This window comes from Struthio camelus, chromosome Z, assembly GCF_040807025.1.
Source record: "Struthio camelus isolate bStrCam1 chromosome Z, bStrCam1.hap1, whole genome shotgun sequence".
NCBI lineage: Eukaryota > Metazoa > Chordata > Aves > Struthioniformes > Struthionidae > Struthio > Struthio camelus.
Genome location: NC_090982.1, coordinates 76,419,969 through 76,437,800, shown reverse-complemented (window position 1 = coordinate 76,437,800; position 17,832 = coordinate 76,419,969). Strand labels below are relative to the sequence as shown.

Here is a 17,832-nt window from a genome sequence, read left to right as displayed (position 1 = left end):
TTTTAATAAAATAAACAGTTTATTAAATCATATGTGAAAGTTATCAGTGTTTATAATACCCAAGTGCAACAGAAAAACAAGACATAATGTCCCAATGTTGAAGCATAATGCAAAATTATATAAGCGATAATGCCAACTCCAAATATATGTCATACACATACAGGAAACAAACCAGTTATGGAGCAGAAGCAAAAGCATAGCCTAGTAATATCCTTTACCCTTTCTTTCCTGACACTGTAGTAAAACTAGTACCTTTATAACAGGGCAACCTTCCCTTCCTTATCCAATTTCTTCCCCCTCTTTTTATACTATCACTGTTCTGAATGCTAAAACTTTATTGAAAAGAGCTGCCCCTCCTACCCCTCCCCAAACGTTTCATACCAGCTATGGTATTTGTAACTAGAGGAGTCAACACAGTTAACGACTGCTATACGATCAGAAGCTTGCATTTTTCAGCATTCTTGTGCGAATCTACATGCTAAAATTTTTCCCTGAAGAAAAAGTTAATGCTTCAACATCCTTCTCAGCCAAAGACATTTGTGATATGAAATGAGGTAATCAGGCAGTAACTAGAAGAATTTAAGACCTTTTAAGGCAGCTACTGAAGGAAAGTGTCTGAGGAGGGAATAAACCCATTACAAAAATCTATTTTAAGAGCTCAGAAAGTGAACTATACCCCTTGGGTAGATAGATGACTCACTCAGAATGTAACAGAAGAAATTTACCTCGGAAAAAATAAAGGCTCCTTCCCCATTTTTCTAAAGCCAGCATCTTTTCCTAGTATCTTTTTTTTTTCATATTTTTAAATAAAATAGCATATAGTAAGGGTAATTTACAGAAAAACTCAAATAGCCACTCAACTTAATTACCAAAATAATTCTCAAAGAAACCCATCTTTACAGAAAAAGATAATGTTAAGTTCTCAGCCACAGCAAACACTCCCTTCCTCCAGCTGACCTGATATTTGGGAATTTGGCTGTACAAATAAACTTGGTGCTTGCTTTGGTGGAAATGCTGCAGGTGGGAGAAGTTAACCTATTAAGATCCAGCAGAATAATGTTTCTTTTAGTCATTTTGATTTATTTCAAAGTTGAAGAACTTGATTAAGAATACATAAATTGCTGTTGGTTTGTATGTGATGCCCTTAAAAGCTTAGCATTCTTTGGGTACCAGGTGTCGACCTGTAAGAAAGCAAAGAAGAAGGGAATTACAAAGACCTAACAGCCATTTCTGTTCTAGTATTAAAGTTAGTAAAGGCCTGGAAAAGAATAGCCATGTCAGGGTCTGAGCATACTTTTTACAATTAATATTTCATATGTGGAGTCCATCTTGTGTCAAATACGTCTCTTCTTTATTGTTAGTGTTAAGTATGGGGCATTATAAGATCATCCATTCATCTTCTACAACTGCATGTCTTCACAGGTTTGATATTTGCTTAGTGGTGGTAGTTATATTTACATGTATGTGATTACTGTGCTCTAATTCTTGCAAACAAACATCACCTTATTTTCCAAAGATTGAAAGTGTGGTAGGAGCTGTATATTTTGTTTTTGGTTTTTTTCTCCTTTTGCAAGATACATAACAGCACTATGAAACAGGTAATTTGCAAGAATTAGTTAAAAGGGGGAACTTCTAATTGTTGGTATTCCTGTTTTCCTGCTGCTAAATTAAAAAAGGGGCACATGGACAGATGAGCTCAGCTCATTAAGACAGCACAGGCCTCCTGTGTCTCTTCCAGAGACCTGTTCTCCTGCCTCCCTTTATGGTTATAGAAGTACCTCAGAAACACCGCTCAGGACTTACAGCCGCTAATTCTGACTTTGGAGATCGTCCCCACTCGAAACATGAGGGTACGTATCCTGCTGGCCCAGGCTGATGAGCAGCGATCTCTGGAATTTGGGAAGGCCCAAAGTTTTGATTTTAAATACCTTATCAAGAGGTGTCTTTCCTTGGCAGGGCGGAAGCTGATCACCCACCACCTCACTGCCATCTCTATCAGCCGCAGATCTACCTGGAAGCGCAGGCTGGCCCTGGTCCACTTCCTATTTCTGATAACTTGTTTACACTTTTTATGAAAAGCTCCCGCTGTTGGCAGTGACAGCACAGTTGTAGCGGTAATAACAACGAGAAAAGCACTGAACTGACAAAGGGTATCTGAAGCGCTGCCCTCCCGCCCTGCCCACAGCACAACTACACGCCTCACCGGTGCAAACAGCGACAGGCTGTGTTAGTTTTGTGTTAAGTCGTATTGGCTACAATGATATTTTAACGTCATTAAATCTCATCGTCTACTGAAACAAAGCACAGGCTCCAGCTAGACAAGCCAGGAAGGCTCAGCACGAAACCACTCGCGCCCCAACAGCGGGCTTGGCCTGCTGGCTGGTAAAAGCTGCTAGAAGCCCTCTCTTTTCACACGCCCAAAGACTGGGGCAGGGGATAGTTTTTCCTCCAAAGAGGCGCCGTTTGGGTTTGTTTCAAAAGCTGCCGCATACTTGTTGCGCTGGGGCAAGCCAGCTGCCCTTCTCCCGTTTCCAGCGCAGGAGAGAACACCAGGAGGATGCTGTAAACGCAGGGTATCGTGGTGCCAACACGCTACAGAGAGCCATCGCCTCCAGAGAGCAGTATACTAGCTATGCTCAGGTTATGTTTTCCAGCTCCCCCCTCAGACAGGGGAAGCTTTTGGCAACGAGGTTCAGCTTAGAGCAGAGGCGGAGATCCTGCCTGGGTCATCCGACCGCCGGACCGCAGCGCTGCCGCCGCCCCCGGGGAAGGGGAGGGGGAGAGGGGCAAGGCTCCCGCCTCCCTCCGCAGAAGAAGGTGCGGGAAGAAAACGAAACGGCCGCCGGGGGAAAAGGGGAACCGGCGCTTTCCTGAACAGCGTCTCAGGTGGGGCGAAACCCCGGGCTGCGGTTTCGTTATGCAAAGCGCAGGCGGCTTCTGCCCTCTCACAGCGTTTCCTCTTCACCCCCTCGGGCACAACCGCTCCCGGGGCCGCTGTGAATAGATCGAGGAACTGCTGCGGTACGGAAAAAAACGGAGAAAAACTACTTTTTTCTTTTTTTAGGGAAAAAAAAAAGGATTCCTGTTAGACATCAGGGCTCCTCCTGCGGCCCTCTGAGAGCCCCTCCCTGCCCCCCTCGGGGTGGAGAGTAGCAGCCCCACAAGCGCCCCTTCCTCTCCCCCCCACCCCCCCGGCCGGGGCGACCGCAGCCCCTCGAGAAGGGGGGGGGGGCGGGAGAAGCGGGAGCGAGTAACAAAGGGACGCGTCCCCTTTAAACGCCTCCCACCCGCCGCCGCCCCTCCCACGTGGTGCAGGGCAAGGGCGGGGATTGCGCGGCGCGTCATTTCCGTTTCGCTGGTGGTGCGGAGGAGCCGCGCGCCGAGGAGGACGTGAGTCTCGGGGTTTCCCCCCTCGCGCCCCCCGCCACCGCCATTTTCCTCCACCGCCCCTAAGGCTGCCCGCTGGCAGCTCGCTGCCGCCGCCTCTTCCTCCTCCTTCTGGGCCGGGGCGGAGGGACGCGCCGGGCAGCCCTGCTGTGGGCCTGCGCTCTTGCCTCGGAGTGCCCGCTGCACCCCGCGGGAGGGATGCCCCGCCGTGTAAGGGGCCCGCGGCGGGAGGAGGAGCCGCGGCCGAGGAGAAGCTGCCATGTTGAGGGGGGGGGCGCGAAGAAAGAGGATTTGAGTGAGGGAGAAAATGGCGGCGGGGACCCGCCCGGCTCTGTTCACCCCCACGCCGGGGTCTGACCCTGCCTGCTGGCGACCCCCGCCCTGTCTCTGTTGCCTTCTCCTCTCCTCCTCCGCCGCCGGCGGCCCGCTGCCCTCCCGCTGCCACCCTGCGCCGGGAGGACCGGGGCGTCCTTGCCTGCGCCCCCCTCCTAGGCCCTCGCCCCTTTCCCCCGGGGGGCAAAGCGAGCCATAGGAAAGAGAGGAAGAGGGGAGGAAAATGGCGGCTGGGATCCGCCTACCTGGTGTTCCCAGCCCGTCCTAGCTTGTCTTCCTCCTCTCCCTTTTCTTCGTCCTCCGTTCGGCCCGTCTTATTTCTCCCTCGCTCCCCCCGGTGCTTGGGTGGCTCCTCATGCTCTGCCTGCCAGCCTCTCCCGAGGGGCTCCCACCTCACCTCCATTTCTCTCTTCTCCAATTTCCGCCCCCACTTTCCTCCATGTTGCCACTCATCCTGAGGCGGGCTCTGGGGTTATCCCCTGCTAATGCTCTGTGTATCAGTCTCTTGCTTGTCTGGCTCCCCCTTTTCTTGGCATTGCCGTGCTTATCTTCGTGTTGTCCCATTCCAGCTCTCCTCTGTCTCCATCCTGCCGTGTGGCCTGTGTGTGCTTCCCGTACCCTGTTTCGTTCTCGGTGCTACAGCTTCCCTCCTTGTGCTCGAAGCTAGGATGCTAGAACCTGCCCCACTTCACAACGACATTTATGCCCTGCTGTTATTCAAACCCGGTCTCTTTCTTTGTACATGATATTATTTTTCCTCTACGGAGATACATTCTTTATTTCTTTCATAGCCTTCCCCAGCTGGAATAGCGTACTATTCCTCTCTGTGATGCTCGTTTTTGTGCTGAAAGAACGAATTAGCTATTTTTTGTTGTAAAGACTTGCCTTCTAGCAGTAGGCAAGATGTTCAACTGCTATATCTAACCACATGTTTGCATAGTAGAGAGATGTTGAAGCACACCTGGCAGCTTGCATTCAAGGAAAGTTGAATGTTTTAAAGCTGCAGTAGAGAAGTTACTTGTAATGCTGTAGTTCATTGTCATCCAAGGTGTTTTTTCAGACTTTTGTGTTATTTGAAGTAACTTCTAGCTTCATGCATGATGGTTACAAAGCTGTTTCTTGCAAATCTAACTAAGCAAAGTACCCAACAAGATGTAAGCAACGCTGTGACCCTTAATAATTTATATTTATGAATGCAGTATTGAGAATTCAAGCTGAATTCTGTACTGAGCTGTACTTCTTCCCTAATGGTTTCTACCGTAATTAGGCACTTAAAACTGGTGAAGAATCACCTCTTTCTAAACAGTTCAGAAACCAAAGCTTTTTGTTTAAAGCAGTAGTAGCAAAAAAAGAAGAGAGATAGGAAGGGCGTTTGAGATTCAATCCATAACGTGTGTTGAAGCTTATATGAAAATGCAGAAATGAGACCGTAGGAGGAATTTGAATAAGAGAGCCTTTCCAGATGGGTTTGAAGAGTGCTTTCTAGCTCTAATGGGATGTATTTCTTCTGCAGTATTCTCATGTTATGTTTTTTTTCCTAGAATGCCTAAGTCAAAGGAACTTGTGTCTTCAAGCTCGTCTGCCAGTGATTCAGATAGTGAAGTTGACAAAAAGGTGAACGTTATATGCAGTTGATTACTGTAATAACTACCTTTTTTCTTTCTTTCTCCCCCCCTGCCCACCCCCACCCCCGACTTGGATTAGGAAAGTAGATGTGCATTATGTCACAAGGTGCATGCTGTTCAATATGATTTATCAGACCTTCTAAAAAACTAAGATTAGGGACTTGGTAGATGAGATGCTTTTTGCTATGTGGTAGACTTTTTTTTTTTTTCTTAAGTTTGTTTTGACTACTTCAGGATTTTCCGTATGATATATCTAGCCACAAGCTTCCTGAAATTCTTTGCTGCTTTGTGGCAAGAGATAGAAGGCTTCTCTATAAGTTGCCCTTGCTGGCGAGAATTCAGACTAATTTTGAGGTCCCCTCATTTTAGTTTCTGGATTACTTAACCAAGCCCAAACCAAAAACCTCCACCTGCCTCGTTATCTGTATGCTACTTGCTTATCGTGTTTGCATGTTCTTTTTCTCTTTCAGATTCCTTTGTTTACTGTAATACCATCTGCTAGTTTCTCACTTACAGGCCAAACCAAGCAGAATGTCTTTAGGTTGATTAATTTTAGTGTTTACTGATAACTGGTTTTTAGATGCTGAAGCTGAGTGCTCCCAATTATTTTTAATAGCTATTTACTTTGTGTTTTTTATAGGTATACCAATCATGAACAAAAAACAAATACAAAACTATTTATCTTCTTAAGAAATACTATGTGGTAACATAGTCATCAGGTCTTTTATGTAGTATGTGAAGAGGCTCAGTCTGTACCTTTGCTGGATTGGTTGAAGTGTGGTTCAGATTCACTTATCAAATTAGGCATTATGTCAGATCTTAATATGAAATAAAATGGTCAGGTAATGTTTTCTGGTAGGCAAGTGTATTCTCAAAGTCATAATCAAACAGTCTGCTTCAATGGGCAGTAAGTTTTTTTTGTTGTTGTTGTTTTTAATGGTAACCTCCTGTATTTCTTGCGAATCTTCCTGTATAGAAGCACCATATGTCTCTAGCAAGTGCAACTAATTTTTCATATCTGTATCACTGGTTTCCCAGGAAGCCCCAGCATGATTACTCTGTAACTATTAGTAACATAGTAACTTTGTAGCATCTGCGAATAGAGTAATCTGATTCACAGGTGATATCATGTGAACAGTTTAAGAACGTTTCTATTTATCATGCCATGGTCTCAGTTAGACTGTGATGTAAAACCAAACATGCTCTTCTGATGGAGGTGATTTCCAGATCCTTTCTTCATTATCTCATCCTTTTTTTTTTTTCTTTTCTAGAAGAGTTGTTAGCTGTCATGTAATTTTGATGCACTCAGTGGAAAGGTGGCTGAAACTTTCATCAGACTTTCAATTTTTTATTACAAAGTCTAAACTGGCAGTATTACTGTGCAAAAAGAGTATGGTTTTTTAAATGTATTTTTGACCCAATTCATCTCCTTAGCGTCAAAGCATGATGGGAAACTTCACTGGGAACAGAATTAGGCTAATTTGGAGCATTAAAAAAAAAAAATTCTAGTGGAAGTGTACGGTATGGGAGACCTGCCTTCGTGGAAGGAAGGTGATAGTGTGTATTGCATGGTAGTAATTTGTAGCTTCTCACTTAAACTTATTTGTAACTAATGTTATGAGTTACAGTTTAAATACTTTTTTCTTCCCCCAAGGCAAAGCGGAAAAAGCAAGCAGCTCCAGAAAAGCCTGTAAAGAAACAGAAGACTGGTGAAAGTTCAAAAGGTGCAGCTTCTTCTAAGCAAAGCAGTAACAGAGACGAGAATATGTTTCAGGTAAAACTGACTGTTCTTTTAGAGCTTGGTTGAGATAGCATGTTACATCCTATTCTTTATAAATCTTTAAGAGGCGGTCTGAATATCTTGGTAGCGTAGTGTTTAGTCTCTCAAAGCCTTGACCGAAGAGGCTAGCATGTAGATGAGATGCTTAGAAAAAGCAATGTCAGGTTTCAGTAAAGTAAAAGAATCTGAGTTGTGGCAATTGATCTGGCCTCATGTCTTCGCTCATGGTAACTTTTTGGTTAGTCATTTTGTTTGTAAATACAGCACTGATGACTACATTGTAAGTATTAAATCAGGACCATCTCTGCATGGAAACGTTTTTTAATCAGGCCTTGTGGAAGAAACAGTCTCAGAAATCGAAGTATGGACTTTTCAATTCCTATTTAACTAGGTCAAGGGCAACTCTACTCTTTTATAAGATGGCATCTTGGATTAAGTTTTGCTTATTCCTTTGTTTTATGATGCAGGTCTTTCTCTCACTGAACATCTGAGAAGGCTGTAACTTTTAAACCATCCTTATTTTTAAGACGAGGAACAGATGATGTTTTTTTAGTAGCAAGATGCACTTGTGAATTCAGGGTATTGTACTTGGTGCTAGCTGAGGCTGCAGCAGGGTGTGCTGAAAACTGAGAGCTCAGTTACCCGCTTAAGGGGCGGTGTTTGGGAGTCGGTCAGAGTTATTGAATGTCTGTATCTTCCTGGCTCAAAGGGGCAGGGGATAGGAAAGGAAAATTAAATTCTTAAATTCTTGGAGAGAATCTTCAGTTTGTGCAAGGGTATGGGAAAGATGCTTAATAAGATGGTCATAACACTGGGTAGTGCAGAAGAAATGCTTTTGGGGTGTAGCTGTGGAGATTAATGTGGCAAAAGTGCTTTGAAAAGGACCTCCTTGATTGACTGTTACAGAGGGCAGTTGTTTTTGGTGTATCGATCTTCACTTCCCACTTGAAGTGTACTTCAGAGGAGGGCTTAAATTGAAAGCACTGGGTATTAATGTCTGGAATTCCTTATCAAAGGAAGGATGTAATAACTTTAGTTGAGCTGGAGCATGCTTTGAACTGTGTAGGAAAAATGGAATTGTGTCTTAAAGAAGTGAACTGCAGTTAAAAATATGAAAAACTACATGTAGGATTGTGCTATGTTACTAATAAGTTCCAAAATTCCAGCCTTGATCAAAACAGTTAAATTTTTATGTCCTCCTGTTTCCAATAATTTTTTTAATAAAAGCAAAAGCATTTGTGTGTACTGTGTCCCACCCTCCCTGCCCCATGAAGCTTTTTTTACTTAAGTTGCTAAGAACAGTGGCTCCTATTAGTCTGATAAAAGGATTCTTCCAGTTTTGGATATAATACAGAAAAGGTAGTGTCATCTTGACTTAAACCATCGGTATTCCTTAGTCTCTGCCTACCCTTCAGTTACTCAACAGCAGATGTTTTTTAAATTGATTATTCCCTTATGTCAAGCACTAAGTGGTTTTTTTACATACGGTATCAACCTATGTGAATTATCTGATGTGCAACTGTTCAACAGCATTCAGACCTGAGGATACCCACCCTCCCTCCCTCCTCTCTGCCCAGCAGAGCATGCTGGAAGCTCTAGTTGTGTGTTAATTTAAGTACAATTTGGTTTCTTCTGGGACTATTTGCAGCCGCTTCCTGTTACTGTTTAGTAATACTAGAAACTCCTTCCTTTCTGCTTCCCCAGGTAGTAAAACGATCTCTCATGTGCAAGTGACTTTGCAGTATGACTTACAAATGTGGCCTGAATCGATAGAAATGGGGTTGTAAAGCATTCATAGGATGGTCAGCAGTTCTGTGACTTTGTGAGACAGTGTTAGCAAATGCTGAGAAACTATTGGTCGCTTAATGTTCCACATTTTCAGGCTTTGTTCTCAAAATGTACAGCTGCCCTTAATATAGAACTCATTGTGAACAATGTATTCATAAGATCTTGCATTCCAGATCTAGGTTTTTCTATTTTTGTCTGAAATTAATGATGTAATACCATTCCTGGAACTAAATACGAAGAATAAAATGTAAATAGATGCTTCAGTGTAAAAGACCAAATATTTATTTATATATCTTGGTATTTTTAAACTGTATAGGTAGCCTAGTACACTTTGCAACTTGATAAAGGGATTCCGATATAATTGGGACGGGGGTGGAAATTTACCTTACTCCCATTTGTGATATATTACTAGAGGTCCTGGACAAGTATAATTCATGCTGATGTGGAAGGATTTAGTGTTATGCGTTAGATTGCTGTGTATGATTTCAAGCCAACGTAAGCTCTCCATCATATGCTTCGGTTAGTTTAATAAATCCTGTCATCTACCTATGCCTGATTTGGACAATATTTGTTAATGCTGCTTGGGTACAGCATTAATGACCGTCCAGAGAGGAGCCACATGATGCAATCAAGTATTTGACAGAAACTTCTACTTTTTTTATACAAGTGCCCACTTATTTTTTTTTGGAGACTATAGGGTGCATTTGTGAGAAATAAGTTCTTTAGTTTTGCAGCGCAATGTCTCTAAATATCTCTCATAGGTTCCGGAAAGTGGATAGATGTATAGGCTATGACACTCGTAAGGTGATTGTGAAATAATGAATAGTGTTGAACTGATGACCACATAAGTTTCAGAATTAATGTGCTAAACCAAATTGATGTGTTGCATATTTCAGCTGTACATGAGACACTGTATTCTAGGAGTTTATATTAGCTTATTGTGCTCCTTTACATATTGTTATCAGCTACGAGTAAGATGCTTTTTTGTTTCTACTTCCACAGAGTGGATAGAGTTTAATCAAGGCAAACTAGAAATAGGAGGGAAAATTGTGAAGAAGATGCATGCTTAAACTTACGCAGGAAGTCAGTTGCGTAGCTGTGAAAGGAACCTAGACGCAGTTCAGTGAGTTTTACTCTAAGAAGTGGAAACCTGAAAATGTTTGTAATGTCCTCTGACTTACTACTTCAGTAGAATAGTGTATCTTCAACCTAAAGGGCTGTGATATTTAATAAAGAACATATGAACTTGGCTATGAAGATTATAGCAGTAACTACAGTGTTATAAATAAAGCGATATAATCCTTGGGATGCTACTGTGATTGTAGCAATGCAAAGGTGTCTTACACCAGTGAAGTTATTCTGGGAACATCAGCTGCTGTGTGAAAAAAGAATGGTTCAGAAATGATTCAATGCCAGCATTAAAGACAACTGAACTTTAAGAAACATCAAATATAGTTAATCTAGATTTTGATTCTGTCTTTTAGCCTTAGATGCTAATTAAAACTGTACCTCCGAAGCCTGTTTAAAGCATTTAACAGTGACAACTATTTTGCGTAGAGTTCAACTAAACATTCTAAACTTAGTGTGAGCGTTCAGCTGAAACGTAGACAGAGGTATGAAGCCTAAGTTTATTTCAGGCTTTTCATATAGAAATGTTGTAGTTAAGTAGATTTGCTGATTGAGTAGATAATGTGCACTTTGTATTCTTGCCCCTTGCCTTGCTGTAGTTAAATTAAGAGGGGTAGTCTCATCTTTAATGTTCAAGTCCTAAACCCTTTGACAGTATTTGTGTCGCTAATCTGCGTTGTATCAGATTGTATTTCTTGGAACAAATTTGGAATTTCGACAGCGTGCTGATGTTCTTTGATAGAGCTGAGGAGCAAGGTATTTTGGAGAAATATATCACTAGAACCTGTTTTTTAAAACCTAAAAATCACTGAAGCATTGTAGTGTAAAACCAAGAATGTTGTTTATGCAAGTCACTTAGGATATCCTCTGCCAGCAGTGCTGACAAATTTGGGCATAGTAGCAAGTCAAGTTTGAAAGAGCTCAACTACTGTGACGTCATACCTTATTTTGGAATGCTGTGTTTGTAGTACTGTGAAAGTAATAAATCGCAAAATATTATCTCAGAAGATGTAACCTCTTATTCTTTTTAAAATATATACCTGGAAGCAGGAAAGAAGTGCTTCAGGCTTACAGTATCTAAAGGTGACCCAGCTGTTTTTAAATCAGTTCTGGAATTAATTCAGCACGATCTGTGTAAGGAAAAAAGACTTTAAGCAAACATCAAGCATGCTTGTTTATTCTGTGAGATAACAGCTTACTGCTTAAACCTCTGAATGATTTTAGTTGGTTGGAGAGTTTTTCATGCTTTCTGGTCAGACTTAATGCTGGTAAGATGTTTGTCCTTCTACTAAATTATGTGAAAGTGCAGACACTTTTTTTACATATGTTATGGCAATTGAAAGCTAAAACTAATGTTCTCTCAGGAAGGAATATCCTGTATTGAAATTGGTTACTCCAGAATGTCTGTTCTTTCTTCAGAGACTGTATACAGAATGTGCATATTGAGTTCTTAAATGTGTTGCCCGTGGTTCAGTGTGTTTTCATTATCTAATTTTTGATTCTTAAGTTCACATTAGACTTTGATATCAAAAGAATTCACACTAAATCAAATTTATAAAGAGCTTTAATAGGCCTAAATATGCATTGCATAGTTATCCCCCCGCCCCCCCCAAGAGAAGGCCTCAGAATCCATAGTTCAGGCAAACTTACGAGGTATAGAAATTATGAGATTCTAATGTGATGTTTTAACCAAGACAATTTCATGGTATGTTACACGCTGGTAAACTTAAAGTATGTTCCTGGAACATCTGTTGCAGCAAGATATTCTTGCACCCATTGTACCAACAAAACGTCATGAGGACTCATAAGCAGGCATAGGACAGTTGATGTCTTTCTTTCACTTTCATTTGTATTTCTGGGGGGGGGGGGGAGTAGGGGAAGGGATGGAGGGGAACTAAATAAATTGTACTTGTTATACATGGATATCTAATTTGATTTCTGTAGATAAGGAATGGACTAAAGCTTTGATTTGGGAATAGGGCTGTTGTTGCTTTCCATCTCATTTGCCAATGGCAAAAATTGTTAGGGGCAAAATTTTATTGCAGCAAGCAGTAGATTAGTGCCTTTTTATAAGAAACTAGCTTGTTAGGAAAATTATTTTTATTCTGACAGCCACTTTGCAGAAAAGAATATTCTCAGCTTGTTTTAAGTCCTTCATCCATTTATGTTGTCATTTCTTATTAGCCTACAAACTACTCTGGATTAGGCTCTTGAACTAGTTGTTTCTCTCGTGTCTAAAATTAGCTGCAGTGTGCAATGTCACATGTCCAAGTCTAGTACTGTTTGGAAAAGTGAATGCTGTATTATGTAAAATATCTAATAGATCTTTACATGTGTTTTGACAGATTGGCAAAATGAGGTATGTCAGTGTTCGTGACTTTAAAGGGAAAGTCTTAATTGATATTAGAGAATATTGGATGGATCAAGAAGGTGAAATGAAGCCTGGCAGAAAAGGTATTGTTTTGCTTTGTGTCTTCTTGTATTAAAATATCGTGTGCAGTTTATTGGAGAACCCAGTGTATCAGATTCTTATACTTTGTTGCTAAAATGTGTATTTTTAGAGTAATATCTTTACTTTTTTATTTAAAATGATGAGTCTTACCTGTAGTTTATAATCAAAAGCAAAGCAGTTTTGTTAACCTGAGTCTGTTTTCCAATTGCTTGCCTTACTGAGGTTTTTCTGAAATGTATCTTTCATGGTTTATGGAAAGTAAAGCCTCAGATGGAAGCAAATTCATTATGGGTGATATAAACATGGCTATTCTCCCCCCCCCCCCCCCCCTCTGTTTAGCAGTTATCTACTCCATCTCTTGCCTTCATTACAGGAAGACTTCTTATTTCAAAATTAATTGAAAAGATTAATTTTTAAGGTTATTAAGGTATAAAGAGAAGTTAATTTCTTTAGAACAATTATGTTCATCAGTTTCTGTCCAGCTTCAGATTAAAATAATTAGAACATCTAATGGTACCACTAACTTTGGGAAAAATGTTTTGAGACTTCAGCTGAGATAGAAATACCTTATGTATTTGAAGTTTAGTACTGTAATTCCAATCCATAGACGAGCATAAGCAATTGTACCCTTAACAGTTTTATTACGTACTTTTAGTGGCATGCCTTCACTGAACCATTTTCAGAATTTTTTGCCACCTGCAAGATGGGGGTGAGATAATAGTTGCAGTAGTAGTGCTTTCCTTAACATTGCATTGCTTTTGTTAGAAAAGCTTAATTTTTCAGACTTTTTTCATACTGCACTAAGGAAAGAGTTAAGTGTGGAACACTTTGTTCTGTAGCTTGGAGACATTTAGTATAGCATCAGCATGAGGTTTGTTATTACAGTCTTCTGGAGCGTCCAGCTGCAGCACTGTTAGTAGGAGCAACACAGTAGATGTTTGGAAAACCTAAAGTGTTTTCAAAATTAAATAACCACCGATAGTAGGTATGGGCAAATAGGATGCATGGATACCGTGTAGGAAAACCTCTTGTTCTGCATGTGTTGCTGCTATTCCACAAAAAAGATTACTCCAACTTTGAAAGACTTTAAACTGCTCTGTTGTGAGGGGGAGACCAAAAGTACATGCTGTTTCTTAAATAGGAAACCACAATGAGACTTGATGGGCAGGTGAAATGATAGTAATGCATACAAGTGACTGAAGACGAATTGAAGCTATTTTGTTGGCTGACAAGACTGTCCTGTGCTATTTATTCTTTTCATTTTTGGTAACTAATCTACAGATCAGTAGTTCAACAAACTCTGATCATGATGGAGATGGCTATCAATGTGGCAGAAGGATCTGAATTTTATCATGATAAAATCTGATACAGCGTAGGAATCTAATGTTTCATTCATGTACTTGTGAGCTGCTTATCTATCGTAAAAACAGTGCAAGAAGTTCAAGTTGCGAAATACTTTGCTTAAGCTTCACAAGATTAAAGTACAAGTTCTCTGTCCTCGGAATACAGATTAGAGTTGTAATGCCAGATTCTTTTAAACGGTTAGCAGGTCTAAACTCTGTGCAGTTCATCTGGCTTCATCATTGTGGTCGTGCTCTGATAAAGCAATGATAGTAAGAAGAAAAATAAAGTGATGAGCCCCAAAAATGGAGTTCAGTTTCACCTTTCTTAAGATCCTGTTTAACCTATAGGGAGAAAGCAAGGAAAGAAGCCTGATCGCTGCAGGGGTGGGGAATAGAGAAGAGCCTGGCTGGTATGAGGGGTAGGCCTGTGAGTCTGTACTAGTATAGAATTGGCACAGAGATTGTAGGGGAAGAGTGAGGAGACTAAAGCACAAAGGAAATATGGGCTTGGACTGGAGCTTGAGGATTTAGGAATTTGGAACTAAGGAGAAGGGGGAGGAAAGTATGTTAGATTTGTGATGAAGTTGGCTCAGGAAGTAGTGCTGGATCTTAGGACTCAAGCACAAGCATAATTTCACTCCTGGATGAGGAGGACTGTGGAACTAGCTAAGTGATTGAGGGGCAGCTGGGAAAAGATCCTGGGGGATTTTGTTGGAAGACTTCTCTGACATAAGGTGTCTTGTGCAGAAAATTTTTGTGCAAGTGTGAGTCATGCTGAGCAATAATAGAGAGGCCTGATAGCGTGGTGTATTTTTGGCAAAGGACTAAGCCATGTGAGGCTAGGGTGAAATTAAGCTGGACACCAGGGAAATATCTTCCATTCCTGTGCTCTTGCACAGGAGACTGAGAACTGGTGTTAGGCTAGGATAGAAATTATGTAGCAGAATTCATCCCCTGCTCTTGTGGCTTTTGTGTCTCCTGCTTCTTTCCGAGCTGACCTCAAGCTTTTACAGGGCCGATGGGAAGTGGTGATTGTTGTATTACATGGAAGCAAAGACTTGTACAAGTTGAGAGTGGATATGTTTCTGTTGTCTTTGACAAAATCAGAAATAGCATATGCTGCTGTTAAAACTTAGAGGAAAATAGGGATGTGCATTAGAAAGAAAGGGAAATTGGGAATTTAAACCACTAGACTCATTTTCTCTTTTGTATTGTCAATCCAAAAGACCCACTAATTTTGAAGCATACAAACAAAGTGAATGCTGCTGTGCCATGGACATCTTTGAACAAAACTCGCCGGTTATGACTACTGTGGAGGTGGCAGATCTAGGAAAGCAATGAAGCAAGATGTTTGCTGCTGAACTCAGCTGAACTGAATCTATGATGTGACTAAAATGACTGGACAGTCAGGATGACTTGGAAACTTTTCTTGGAAATGGGGGTGGAATGGGAAAAACTCAATATGAAAATGTTTACTCATTTTACGTTGATTTTTGCTGACTTGAATAAGTGAGCAAAATAAGGGTAAAGACAGAAACGTTCCTTGGCTACCTGAATTTTGCTCAGTGAAGACTAATAGAACTAACATTTTTCATTGCTTTTCTTATTTAAATGCAGTTTACTAAAAATATGAAGAAAATACAAAGGCAGGGTCAAGGAGTAATGCAATGCTTTTCATGTTTTTCTGTAGTTCTAGGCTAAGATTTAAAAAAGCTAAAGGAAATTAGCCACTCAAATTTAAAAAGTAGAAGACTATTATCCTAAATTTCTTGTGACTTTTAAGCAAGGAAACTTACTGCAGAGGCTTAATGCTACCTGTTATAGCTGGCATTCTTTTATGGCACATTTTAGTAAATTAAGGATTCTTTACGTGGAAGGCAGTATGCAAACCTGGTGTAACAGGATACTTTAACATCAAGACAATGAAAAGACTTTTCCTGCATTCTTTTCCCACTATATGATTAGCACAACAGCAGTTATAGGGGAAGACCAGCATAATATTTGAAGAATGCTGGGTTTTCAAGACCTTGATTGTAAATTTTTTTTCAGCACTCTGGATGACTATTTGACTGAACTTCAGTGTTTGTACATTGAATTTCACAAGAAATTGTAGAGTGGACTTGTAGTAAAAAAAACAAACTTCTGTGTTACTTTGTGAGTTTTTTGGGAATGGAATTGCGAGACTATCTCCAAGATGCTGCATATAGTATGAGTTATTTAAAACTGTGCTTTAAGGAAAAAAAACACAGTTATAGTACTTTGCAGATACATAGGGGTTCAGTCCACAGAGCTGTGGCTTTTAACAGCCAACAGAAATAGGGTTGGGTTTCTACATCTCACCTAGGGCTTTTGTGCTGCTTCCTATCAGGGCCAGAACTATATTTAATTTCCTGTGTTCAGAATAACAATTTGTTGTATTGTACTTGTCACCTTTGTAAGTTAAACTTATCCAGTGGCAAACTAAGGAGTAAAGCTAAACCGAAGTGCTCAAAGTGAGTAGTTAGGTTACTAACTCTGTAATTAAATGAGATTAGCTATTACACTTAAAGCAGCTGAAACATTAATAGTTACGACATCTTTGTGACAGTCTTTGAGTATGGAATTGGTCTTAATAGTAAGTATGCAAGATCCTGAGCTTCAGTTTTTTTGTACTAAGTGTTTGTTTTTAATGCATTTCAGGTATTTCTTTAAATCCAGAACAGTGGAACCAGCTGAAAGAACAGATTTCTGATATTGATGATGCAGTAAGAAAACTGTAAAGACAGCCATACAGAAACCTTTATCATTTTAGTTGTTTTAAGCAGTCTTTTTACATTGGCTTTTGTTTTCTAAAATATTGTTTTCCAAGCTATTGTATATTTGGATTGCAAAACAATTTGTAAGATGAATACTTTTTTTATGTGCATTAAAAGTGTATTCTGAGTGAGGCTATTTGTGTATACTTTACTAAAAGGCAAATGTGTTGCTTCCACCTCATGGTGTAAAATAAACAAATCAATAATATGTAAAGCATAGCTGTTTATGGCCTTTTGATTGAAGATGTTTGCTGAGAAGGCCACCTGATCTTTGTTTTGGTTTCAGTTTAGTTAACAGTTCATATGAATTCTTTTTCTGAAGAGATTCTTAAAATGTCTCCGTTTTTTCCTTTACTTCATACTCTTTGTTATTTCTCCAGAAGTTCTTTTCTTTAAGACTTGATACAAACAGTGGATACCTAGTAAAACACATTTTTGTAGATAACTTTAAATACTGTATTTGCTAATTTACCCTATTTATTCAGATGTAAACAGTCCTGAGTATATAGACTTTTTTGCATTATTTGCATGAAATATTATGATGCGCAGTAACACTTGAACACAAGCCACATGCTGTTCCTTCCTATTTTTTTATAGCTTGCTTGACTTAGAAAATACAATTAGCCTTTATTCTTGGACACTAGATTTTAGAATGTGATACATAAACTTTTTCAGTAATGGACATATACCTCAGAGTAAGATAGAATTTAAAAGCTCCCAACTTGGTGGTTATTTGGGCAACCTGTCCAAGCTTTGCATTAAATACTTTCTTGAACATGTACTGACTAGTTATTCTATAGACAAGAACACTTATCCTGCCTTTGTAGGGCTTTTGTTCATATTTGAAAGTATTGTATAAACAAAGATGTTTCAACTAGGCTGTAACACAGGTTAAACAGTCAAACAGGGTTAAAATTGCTTCAGCCAAAATGGCTGGCTAACAAGCTTCTGCCCTATCCTTACTGCCTGCTCAAACCATTTACCTTTGCTTGCCTTGTGTGGCTTACATGCCCATAACTGTTTTATCTTTTGTACAGAACATATTTAGCGCTTACAGTGAAGCGCTGGTACGTAGCGGATCACGGTTCTAGTGAACTTCACTTGTCTGTCAGTGTGCTGTTCTGGTAAGAAAAAAGCTTGTCTTCAGTGGAAGCTGCGTTAAAACTAAACACTCTCCCAACTCAAGGAAATCTTGGTGGGT

General features: G+C 40.3%; 1 protein-coding gene across 2 annotated transcripts; it reads left to right on the top strand.

The window, feature by feature from the left end:
• The first annotated feature begins 2,555 nt into the window (after positions 1-2,555).
• Positions 2,556-16,763, top strand: LOC138064677 (activated RNA polymerase II transcriptional coactivator p15). 2 transcript variants are annotated; one of them, XM_068928371.1, is made up of 5 exons: positions 2,556-2,886; positions 5,262-5,334; positions 7,000-7,119; positions 12,387-12,495; positions 16,516-16,763. In XM_068928371.1, exons 2-5 carry the CDS (start codon positions 5,263-5,265, stop codon positions 16,593-16,595), a joined length of 381 nt encoding a protein of 126 aa, XP_068784472.1. In that variant the 5' UTR covers positions 2,556-2,886; position 5,262; the 3' UTR covers positions 16,596-16,763. The 2 variants fall into 2 exon arrangements, with proteins under 2 accessions (XP_068784472.1, XP_068784471.1); XM_068928370.1 differs by lacking the exon at positions 2,556-2,886 and adding an exon at positions 3,206-3,390.
• Positions 16,764-17,832: the final 1,069 nt, after the last annotated feature.